The 12,529-nt window shown below is 39.7% G+C and overlaps 1 protein-coding gene across 1 annotated transcript in view; it reads right to left on the bottom strand.

Annotated features, from left to right (window-relative positions):
* Positions 1-12,529, bottom strand: part of LOC149562510 (xanthine dehydrogenase 1-like) — a 205,887-nt gene that overhangs the window by 68,176 nt on the left and 125,182 nt on the right. The window contains exon 13 of the mRNA XM_089825993.1: positions 7,784-8,020. Coding sequence (XP_089682119.1) covers positions 7,784-8,020 — 237 coding nt within the window. The remainder of the gene's footprint in view (positions 1-7,783; positions 8,021-12,529) is intronic.

The following is a 12,529-nucleotide window of genomic DNA, read 5'->3' as shown; positions in this document are numbered from 1 at the left end:
GAAGCTGGAGAACGTGGCTAGAGAACAAAGATTATAAACAGTTTCTGCAAACCAAATCATACCCAACTATCCAAGTCTTTTACAGTCCCAAGCTTTCACCTGGAGCATATTATTGATTGGTTAGATATCTTAAGTTTGCAGTGTTGAGGTATTGTAGAATCTGGAAACTCCTGGAGTCTACTTTTTTTCAGATGTAATAGTTATAAATCTGTCATTTCATGAACGTCTGTAGCGGTCGAATGTTTCACCATGAGCTTGGAAGACATCTGCTATGTGTTTGATGAAACGTCATCACAAAATAGATAGGGTAAAAGAAGTTTTTTTCCATGTCAACTTTTTCTATACTACGGCGATTGTGCACTAGTAATCTGCATAGTTATCAGTCATTTGTATGATAAAATTTATGATCACTGTTTACCATACTAGGTAAATGAATCAATGCGTACAGACAATAGATGAGAACAACAGAACTTCTTATATTATTCGTATATGCCAAAGATATTACATTATGCTTCTAATCAGATGATTACAATGATCCCAGCGGGGGGTATATATACATCCCGAGGAACCTTCTCGAAGGTGTCTGTCGGCTACATACAACATGTCGACTACATAATAAGAGCCTTCCTGATACCGACAACATACATCCTAACACAGACCCTGTCGGGTACACAATAAGAACCTTCCCGATACCGACAACATACATCCTGACACACACCTTATCGGCTACACAATAAGAACCTTCCCGATACCGACGAGATCATCCCTTCCAAAAGAAAAAGTTGTCTCTAAGCGACAATTACAAAATATCCAAGACAAATTAACAAAACAGAATACATCAACTGAATAACAAGATAGATCTACTTTTGTCATCTAACTCTCACATTCGTTCCGTGCCTACACCAAACTGATCTCCAAACCATGTTGCATCTGTAGCCTCTGCTAACACAATACTATCTCCTTAGTCAAGCTGACCTTGATACCCACCTGTGCCGCTTTCTCTCCTTCCAACTCTAGGTGCATTGAGCCAAGTGTCGTTGTATTGCCTTCAATTGGATGATCAACTCCTCCCGAGCTCTCCATGCATCCACCAAGACAGCTTCACATCCAACACTTACTCCAAGTGCCTCAAACATATCACCCCTCTCGAAAGGCTTGCTTTGTTGTTCAAACACTCCATGCCTGCAGCAACTCCAGCTCTCATCAACTGGTCAAACTTCCCACGACTGATAATCGCAACGATTGGGGGTCTAGGGGCAATGCCCCCAGTGGGGTCGCCGCCAAGACCAAATTAGCACTCCGAAACCTACACAAAAATGCATGAAACACACTATTTTTGCAATTTCTTCTGATCCCACACTCTTTCTAGCAACCGCTGATGTTTTCTCTTCCCTTCAGCATCATCTGTTACTCATTCTAAGCATTCTTGATTTGTCAACTTTTTTTTTTTTTTAAGAAAACCTGCTGCCAATGTACAGCTACACCATGGATAGCCATACAAATGCATCAATTATCCTTGCACAAAATTGCCATACAAACACATCAGCTATTCCTTCAGGAAATTGCCATATGGACGCATGAAAGGGAAATTGTTCAATGCTGTGTTAAAGTTTGTACGGTAACAAGGGTAAAAATGTCGCACTTGAATCGGATGCTGTACCAATAGCCGTACGGTGATCCCTTATGAAAGCTCTCCTCAATTTGCACAAAGTGAACAGAAGACTAAAACCCAATTCTGTACTGAAACAAACCAAATGCGTACTGAAGCAACCCAAATCCAAAATCCGTACAGTGGCATCAGGAAGTTGAACCTCCCAATTCGTACTATAACAAACAAGGGAGCCAATTCCAAAATCCATACGCCAACTCTTATCCTTGAAATCTGTACGGCAAGTTGCATTCTCAAATCCGTACGCCAAGCATTATTGTTGAAATCCATATGCAACAATGCATTCTGGAAATCCGTACAGCAAACTGTGAAATCCGTACGCCATGACATGTAAAATCCGTACGCCATGTTATGCAAAATTCGTACACCAAATTTGTGAACCCCGTACAACAAATGCTATTCTTGAAGTTTGTACGATGAAGGTTAATCTCAGAATCCATACAGTGGGAACAAATAATATCCAAAATCCGTACACTGAATCCCGTTCATGCAAAAATTCCGTACAGTACCATCAGAAGAAAAAGCCGTACAACCCAGAGCAGTTGATTCCCAAATCCGTACGCTATGAGAGAACATCACTTACTGGAAGCTTACCTTGAAATCCGTGCGTTGCATCTGTCCTTGAAATTTCCCATACGGTGCTTTGCAAAATAAAAGCCGTACGATGTCTTGAAAGTAACTTTGAAAGCCATATGGTGACTTTTTCAATCTCATTTTTTCAAATTTTTTCTTTTTTCAAATTTTTTTTTTAATTTTAATTTCTTACTTCAATTGTTCGTCGATGGGGGACTATTCCCTCATGAGAGATTTTTAACTCTAACCCATTCACCATGTCCGGTACTTCCTTCCCATATCTTGTATGGTCCTACCCATTTGACTCTGAACTTTCCAGGTTTCATTTCATTCCGTTCGCTATACTTCAACACCAACTATCCCAATTGGAACTTGTTCCGTTTCAGGTGCTTATCATGCCACGCTTAGCGCCTATACTGTGTCACCTTCGTGGCCCATTGTGTCTGCAATCGCCGAAGTTTATTAAAGTTACACGATCTCTCCCTCAGGTTTTCCATATCGCCCAGTTTGTTCCCGACACTTGGTACCATGAATTCCGTCGGCTGCCACTCCTTGTCAATAACTGCATTCTTGATTTTAGAACCTTCACTCCACACTGCTGAAGCTTTTATTAAACCCTTCCTCCTTGTTTCCTGTGCGGACTGTATGATGTGTTTTCCTTGCTGTGGGCACCTTTCTACTATATCCCTGGTTCAAGGTAACATTTTCTTTCTACGCGGTCGTACGGTGGAATCTTTCCTTCTTCTGGGTTCATACTATATGTTCTTCCCTTCAACTTCAGCCGTAACCGCCTTTCCTTCTTCCGCTTCTCTGTATTCCTTCGAACATTCATTTCCTTCTTTCTTACCTTCGTCAACCCTGAACATATTACAGCTCGGAAAGAAATCGTAATCCTCCATTTGCCAATGAAAAAGACCGTTCAACGAGTCCAAATCGTCCTCACTCGACCCTCCTTCCAGTCTCAATACTCCCTCTTTATCAAGTTCCATTCTCTTCTTCCCCTCATCATCCCCTCCACCTTTGCCTGCGGAATCCGACGACGCTGCCTCCTCGCCTACCATTTCTGTGTGCAGGTCAATTATGAAACTTCTACCTCCGCGCTCCATTGATATATTATTCTTCTTGCAGTCGTGTTTCATGTTGGCTTGTATCAGCCACCCCCGGCCCAAAATGGCATCTTATCCTTTCCTCTTCAGCGGGATCACGACAAAGTCAAGCAGGAATGGTTGTGTTCCAATCATCACTAGTTGTGCCATCAAGACTCCCAACAGTTTGATTTCATGTTGGTTGGCCGTTAGTAGCTGGAATGTAGGTGGCCATAATGTCGGCTGTCCCAACCTTTTCCAGGTATCCTCTGGTAACACATTGACACCGGACCCTCTGTTCACAATCGTGTCCGTCAACACAGTCTCGAGAATTCTCATTTTGGCGACTGCTGGATGGCATTCAGATGAGAGGGCTAACAGCATCGAATCTTCTGCACTTGCGCCACCTTCTTTCTCCCTTCCTTGCTCTGCTGGTAACTTAGCAGTTGGAGCTATGTTCGTGAGTGTCGTACGGAGTTGAGGCATAGTGAGCAACAAATCATTGATTTTGACAAATACCTCGGTTTGTAATATTTGTCATACGATGTTCTATTTTGCGCAGTTCCATGCGAAGGTACTAGTAGTGTCCTTCAGGTGTGCCTTCTCTGCCTGCGTTGCTTTTTGGATTTCTGCAGGCGCTTCCTCCAGTCTCTTCTTTTCCTCTGTCGAGTCGAGGTATACTCTCTTCCGTGTGATGGCCAAAACCTCCTCTTCGTCTGTCCCGACAGTGATCAAATTTACTCCCGACTTCAGGCACTTTGCATCTTCATGATCGTCAGGTCCGAACCATCTACATAACAACTTCAGTGTGTTCACTGATATACAGTCACGAGCAAAATGGCCCCACAAATTACATACCCTGCATTGAACTATGGGCCAGCCGTTTGCATCGTACTGAATTCGACTCCTACCATTATTGTTGTTGCCAGTTTTGTTGTTTTGACCTTGCCAATTATTTCTATATCCGCTCGACGTGGCACCTTCTGCACTGGTGTTCCTGCTCCCTCCTGATGCAGAAGCCTCCTATGTTAGGAACACTTGCTGAGGACCTCGTGTTTTCAGATTGAAAGGGCATTCCTTTGTCGAATGTCCCATGATCTGGCAAATCTTGCAAAACTGGTCTTTTAAACAGGATCTGTTCATATGGCCTTCTTTCTTGCAATCGATGCACCACAACTCCTTTCCCTTAGTCTTCTTCTGCATGTTCTTGAATTCTTTCATCATCCGAATCATATCCTTTTCAAGGGCGTGAACCTTCTTGTTGCCTTTTTCATCATTGCTACTCTCCTCTTCTGAAGATGCGTCGTCATCTGAATCAAACGAGCTACTCTTCTTTTTCTTTTCCATCTTCTGCTCACTTTCCAAGTTCATTGCCCGATTGTATGCTTAAGTGTATAACGATGGTGGCACGATTTTCATCTTCTTTCGCAATTTTGGATGTAGGCCTTCAATGAACCATCTTTTCTACAGCCCATCAGCCGGCTTATTCTCCATTTTATTGATCAAGTCCTTCAACTTCCTGGCATAGACTCGGACTGTTTCATTCTTCCCTTGTTTTGTATTGTATATCTCCGCTACAATTTTGTTGTCATCACACAACAGCTGAAATTCCGTAATGAACTCCTTTTTGATGTTGTCCCAATTGTGTAACTTCTGGGGATCTGTATCGGCGAACCAATCAATCGCAACACCCCGTAGGGTGGCCGGAAACTGTCGGACCCATTTGTTTGTATCTGTTATGCCATTTTCCCTCCAAATCGTTTCACATGTTTTACAATGTTGAATCGGATCAGCTGCTCCATCACCATCAAATTTTTGGCAATTTTTCTTTTGATCCTGCCATTATTACTGGATGTTGAGGGTTTTGGTGTGTACCTGCACTACTTTGCACTACCGCGTTGTTCTGTACACCCACACTATTCTACACATCCGTGTTGTTTTTGACAGTCGCGCTATTTGGTGAAGGGTTTTCGTCAACCAAAGTTGTCCGTTCCAGAAATGTATCTCGGACGAAGAATTCACTCCACGCTCATGCTCCCTCAGCACTCCGAGCCATGTAAGTCAATCACCTTCCGTTTGAATTCTCTTCCCTCGACGTATGCAGGTTCAAAAACTCCTCTCTTGCTTCTTCCACCAAATCGAGCTGCTGTCGAGTCTCTTCCAACAATTTTTCAGTGCTTGTGTGTCTGTCGGTAATTTGCTGAAATCTCCGTCTGCATTCAACCTATTGTGCCAGAATTAAATTTTCCTGTGCGGTGCATATTTCATCCTTTTCCTTCAGCTTATTTTTATTCTTGTTCAGCTGATTTGGCATTTAGTCTTCATCCGTCTGCCTTTGTACTAGGTCCATCGGGCAATGGTGCCAAATGTTTACCGGTAAATGAATCAATGTGTACAGACAATAGATGAGAACAACAGAACTTCTTATATTATTCGCATATGCCAAAGATATTACATTATGCTTCTGATTAGATGATTATCATTACAATGATCCCGGAGGGGGTTATATATACATCCCGAGGAACCTTCCCGAAGGTGTCCGTCGGCTACATAATAAGAACCTTCCCGATACCGACGACATACATCCTGACACACACCCTATCGGCTACACAATAAGAACCTTCCCGATACTGATGACATACATCCTAACACACACCCTGTCTGCTACAAAATAAGAACCTTCCCAATACCGATGACGATCACAAATCAGAAACTTTTATCGCTATAACTGTTTGATTAAATATTGATGTGTTAAGCCTTGCCATGGTTGATAAACTTAAGCTTGAATACTACCTATTTAGTCCATGATTTCTTAATAACTTCAGATTTCAATAACCATACAATTGTTTTACGGAATTCCTATGCAAGGAGTTTATATTTGATTTTAGGCAAGGCATTTGTTTGACGAAATTTCTTCAGAATATACAGAACATTTCAGGCAAACTTTGTTTGGTTAGAGTCCTATTGGTATGGGTTCTTATAACGGTATCAGAGCTTGCATGCAAAGTATTTGACAAAATGTCAAACATCCAAAATTGAAGTTATAACCTGCTGCGGATATTACACCATAAGCCTTTGAAAGGATCCCGTACACAAATTTGTTGACTTGTGGGAACCAACCAATAGGCCAACCTCATCTACTGACTAGCAGGGAGTTATTACACTGTCACACCCAAATTCGTAAATATATAATGGCCCCACAAGATGTGGCTGCCAAGTACTGTCATCATTAAGATGGTAAGTACTAATAGGTAGGCTGTTAACACCCAACATTTGATTTTAATTATTTAGCTTCGAAGAAGAACTAAAATCATGTGTTTTGTATGGCTTAGAAAGGAAATAAAATAGTTTTGCAAATATGGTGATAATGCAAGGACTTTAATGGATCTCAATAGGGAAGTACCAGCATAAAGCTTTCAATAGGAGAGAAAGTGAGATGGCTCCACCTCAGTGCCACATCCTACAAGAAAAGGAAAAACATAGGAAGTGTAAAAATTGACTGAATAAATGGGTTCCAACCAAGAAGTGGATATATGTTTAGCTTCTTTATCCCCGCATCTAAAGGAGAACTTGTGGGTCCCACTAGGAAAAAGACAAGTACTAGGTTCCAAAAACTCAGGTGCAGATGACAAGGGCAATAAATGTGGGCCCCAGGGAATCAATAGGGGTTTTGATCCCTCCAACAAACTTCACTTGTTGTATTCAATGTGTTGCCAACAACAATTAGCAACATATGAAAATTCAAAACTCAATGGAACTACTCCTTAGAGATGCAATAATGTTAGATTCTAACACAGATTTGACTGATTTACTGCTGATTTTGGCTAAAACACATACGACCAGTAGGAAGTCTGATGTACTCTACAGCTATTGTTTTGCTATCCTTACAACATAGACAGATGGTAGAATGACTTTGTTTTCCAAGAGACAAGTGGCAAGGGTCTAAAAATTAGATTAGGTTCCTCAGTCTTTTAGTGGTTAACCATCATCCAATTTTATGCTTGAGACAGGCTAGTCTGCATCATCACAAATGTAATGTGCATAAAAATAGAGAAGATTAAAATTTAAGAAAAACAAAAAGAAATTTAAGTTGATTATCTCAGCATTTAAGAACCCTTTTGTAATTACTGCATTTAGACATCTAACAATGCTGACCTCAGGTCAACCTCACTGTAGATATATATGATAAAAGGTTCTTTTACAATGAAGAGAATCAAACTTTTCTCAAAAGATTATACCTCAATCAATCCCTTCTATTTATCAAGTTCTGAACTTACTGAAAATTTATATTTTCTTGTTTCCTTATTCTTTTGCCTTATCTATAATGTATTATCAAATGCGTCAATTTTGGCTTGCTATTACATAATTCTACTGTGACTATGATCTGAAAACTTATCAACATGAACTAAAGAATGATCTTCAATGAAAGCAAAAACAGAGGAAACAAGATACAGACCTGGCCAACATCTATTGCAGGATTCAAAGAATTTCCCAAATCCATCACTATGTCAGCTTCCCTCAAATAAAAATCTCCAGTCAATGTGTCAACTTCAACCTCTGCATATGCAGCACCAAAGGTGTAGTAGCTGAAGGGTTTTCCCTTTCCACTTTTCCAGTCAAAGCCAATATCAGGTGTTGCATAAAATCCATGCGCTGACAAATCAATCCGCTCCAAATGACATGCATTTGCAATCTGAAGATATATGACAGAAACTAGCAAATGAAATTAACGAAGTTTCTACAGAGGTGGCTGTCTCAATGTTAATTAAGCAGCGCATGCATTCCAGATTTTACAAAAAACGCATTTACTTTGCTGATAGGTTATAACTAAATAACACAGAAGCTAAAACTAAGCATTATAAGTAAACAAAGACATGCAAATTTACAATAAATACGAAAAACTGTCTAATATTTAAGAGACAAGCATAAGGAAATAAATATGCTAGACTGTAACCAGAAGCAAATGATAAAAGCTTTCCAGAGCATTATTTTCCCCAGCAGATCTAGAGCTTTGTAATGATAAACAACAACTGGAGACTGCTAGAGACCTATAAGAACTTGACCACTTTCTCTAGTTTACAAATTAGGTATTTCTTAGGAAGTAGTAGTTTAAATTAATCTATGTTAGCGTGATGCTCTTTTTTTCCTGATCTAGCCAAAAGTAGCAAACTAGACCTGATGTTCAGATTTATAACAGAATCTACCATTGCTGTAAAATGCATATCAAAATGCTTCTAGTTTCAATACTTTCTGGCATGACAAGTCCATTGGATTTTAAAGCATCAAGAAATCAATTTAAAATGATTGTTAAACATTAAAGATAACTTTTAATATGCCTCAAGCTGTATTAGAATTTTATAGTTCAAATCATGCTCACATAAAAAACATAATGAAATGTCATAATAAGTACATTGAATTCCCAAGAAAATTCTTCACAGGAGTTTTCTCCTGCCTATATTTCCTGTCTTGAAACTTTGGAACCCATTCTTTCAGCACTAGAACCTTCTAAAGCTTGATTAGTCTTATGCTCTTCCTCAAAGATGAGGAAAGCCCTCCATCAATGCGCCTCATCATTCATGTAGGATAGTTGGTATATGAGGCTCAAGAGTTACATCGGTGAGTTCTAGAGGTTCCCAGTTATGGTTTATGATATTTCGGATTGTAGACGAGTGATGTTATTTATGGATGGATCGGTTGGCTGAGCCACTCCATGGATGGGTGAAGTCATTGGACCCATCTTCTTTACAGGTGGCAATGAGGAAGGTGTGGCACTTACAAGCGTCTTCTCAGGGAAAGATTGCTTCGAAATCTTCTGTTCCTCTACCTACTAATGAGGAGTCCCTACGAGTTGTTGCAGACAAGGGCAATTTAGTGCATAAGTCTAATGATACTTCTAGAGAGGATTTGAGGAGGCGATAACTCTTCTATTGGTGCAAGGGGACTTTCTCTAATGGTCATACTTGCATGTTGACGCCGAACGGCGAAGGGAACTGTGGTATATGGGTCTATATTGATGTGGTTGAGGATGAGTCATCACAACATGTAGTGGCAGTAGAGTTTATACTATGATGAGAGTATACAGTCTTGTATTCAAACTCACATGTTCAGGATTTGCATCGGATGTAGAGTTGGTTTGTGCCTAAGCTAGATTATTTACAGGATGATTGGGTAGGTACAATGAAGGAGAATGTTGAGATCTCCAATAGATTTTTCTGCTAGTGTTATTCCGACTTCTACATCATCGGCATAGGTGGTGGGTGCTATATTATAGGTCATGTTATTTGCTCTAATGATTTTATTAGTATGCAGTTGGTTCAGTGATGACAGGGACATCACTTGCTTCTTATGGTATCCTGGTGGAGGTTTTAGTGAGATGCCAAATTGCCTGAGGACAAGCTATCTCAGGAGGAAAGGTTGTAATGTCCCCATTCTTGGCAAGCTTTTGTAGATGACTAAGTCACTTCATTATAGCCACCCTCGTGAGCTGACAGGGTGATTTGGGGGTCTTAGTGGTGGACTTACTATTCTAAGTAAGCCTATTTTAGGCAGCTTCCATGTTTGGCAGTGCATATGGTGGCGAGTAAGCCTATTTTAGGCAGCTTCCATGTTTGGCAGTGCATATGGTGGCGATGGCTATTGGTCGTCGCCTACAGTAGATAGGCTTTTAAAGGCACAAGCTTCTATGTATTATTAAATCATTGAAATTTCATTATTATAATATCACTTATTTAAAATAATGTTATAAAATGATGTTGTGTTGGTGAAGCTTCTTAATTGAAGTTGTATTTGGGAAACGTTTTCCATTGGGAGATTATAAATACGAGCCCATTTGATGAGAAAAACATCCTATTGAATATTGTTTTCTTTTGTTGACTTTGTGACATTTTTGAGCTTCTCGATTTTTGTGCCCTTGTTGAGGTTAAAGGGTTTTGTTTTGGTACTTAGTTGTGCATTGATTCCATAGATGAAGTATTGTGGATTAAACTCTGAGTATTGAGTCTTCCATTTCTATTTGTTTGTTGCTTTGGAAGAAATTATAAGCTTCTCAACTATAGCTACTATAATTGAAGAGTTGATTTGTGTAAGGCTAAGTTACCAAATTCTTTCCTGGACCTAGGAATTCATGGTTCAATTCTCTCAAAAGTCTGGTCCTTGTCAGAATTTGTCAAAAGTCTGTTGCAAAGACCAAATGTCACCAGAAATTTTTTGAAAGGAACCCTAGCAAAATTTAGACTACTTTTCAATGACTTTGGTTTTTAGCAGAGGAACCCAGATAGAGTTTAAAATAACTTTGAGAGAATTTGGTCGAAATAAACCCTTTTGTTTACTTTTTCAAAAAAAAAATTTGCCAAATTAGATATAAATTAGTAATCATATTTAATTTAAATTCGAGATGTATAAAAATGCCACACGTCTATTATGGAATGTATGTAACACCATAATTCGTACTTATGCCCTCCTATTGCTCATCCTCCTCCTCTGAAAGTACCTCAACATAATGTATCTTTGCTTTGCCAAGGCATCTATGGTCCGGTCTCCTTGGCTCTCCACAAGTGAAGCATAGCTTCTTCCTCCTAAGTTCATTTTGTGTCTCAAAGTCCATATTGGGAGGTGTAGCCTTATGATGGTTCTTGTTCTTTTGGAATGAGGAGGACCCCTTATACGTTTTCTTAAGAGGCTGTAATATCGAAGAGGGTGACTCTAGATCGTGTGTGATCTTAATAGCATCATCAAGAGTGTTTGGTTTAAGTACCTTAACAACCTCTACATCTATCCTATAAACCCTTAGTGAACAACATTACCTTACGTTGTTCTAATATATCTAGAAGCATCACCACGATTCGCTGAAAATCATCAATAAAATCATCTAGAGATCCACCCTATCGTAACTGTGCCAAATCCCTGTAACAAACCACTATATCCTTCCAGTCAAAGCGAGTAATCAGCTTAAACCTAAAAGTCTCATAAGACGTAATGAGACCATGATCCTGGGTGACCAACCCATGATGCCACCAATCACATGTCACCCCCTCTAAATGCATCGTACCAAACCTAATGGTTTTTGTCACTGGCATGGGTTTAAGTGTTAGGTAAGTGTCTAGCTTGTGAATCCAAACTCTCGCGTATGTCTTACTGCCGCCATCAAAAGTAGGGAGAGAGAGTTTGTTCATAACATCCTTCAAGTCCCTGTTGGGTGCTCTAGGTTTCCTGTCCTATTACTGCCTTTTTCTCTCCCTTTTCTAATTTAAGTATTGCATAAAGGACATATTCTGTTTAACTGAGTCAGGGAACAAATCCCACTCATCGTACATAGCTATAAAGTCTTCTGGTTATAGGTTTGGTGCCGTTGGTGGTGCATCCTCTTCCTCTGCATTAAAAATGGGAATTAAAGGCCTCAAAGTGTTTCGTGTGGGGGCCCTAACAGCTCGGGGTGATCCTTCCACACTACCACATCCACTGTGATGACTCAAGGTTGCCCTGTAAGGCATAGCTAACTGCGGCATAGCACCTACAAGCTGAAGCACATTAGCAATGTTGTTCTGTCCATCTCTGATGGCCCGTAATGTTTCCCTTACTTCTCGATCTACTTTAGTTTCATTATCATTTGAATGTTGTTTGCCTATTCTGCCTGTTCGATCTGATCAACTAGTTTAGCCTGTTCACCTGTTCCAAAATTTAACTACTCATCCACTGAATAACTATCCTCTATGTCGATCTGTTCTAAAGACTTTGCCTGTTCAGGTTGGAGGTGACTAAATTTATAATGTTTCTTCCTCATACCTGGCTGTCAATTTTCATGTTTATTCCAACCTATTATGTAATAAATTTTCCCACAAGATGGCAAGATTTATGGCCGTGATGCCACTATAATAATCTCTGCTGAATTGGATCAGAGACATTGGACTTGGACTAATGAGAATTCTGTCAAACAATTGTTAGGTAAACAAGTCCTTAAGAAAAATTATTTACTAACATGCCACTACACTGATTGCTAACAGAAATGCTATTAAATAGTTATATTAAACTATTAAACAATTGTTATGTAAACAAGTCCCAAGATGGTGTTTCGAAAACACAATATTGCAATAATGAATTATAATCATGCTAACAAACCAATAGCTGTTGCATCATGTACTGATGATAGATTTCCAACTTCATATAAAAGAACATACAATGATTAGAATGCGGATTGGGTAATTAA

Source organism: Cupressus sempervirens, chromosome 4 (assembly GCF_028749045.1).
Source record: "Cupressus sempervirens isolate cs-2001-9-10 chromosome 4, ASM2874904v1, whole genome shotgun sequence".
NCBI lineage: Eukaryota > Viridiplantae > Streptophyta > Pinopsida > Cupressales > Cupressaceae > Cupressus > Cupressus sempervirens.
This window is presented reverse-complemented; position numbering and strand designations above follow the sequence as displayed.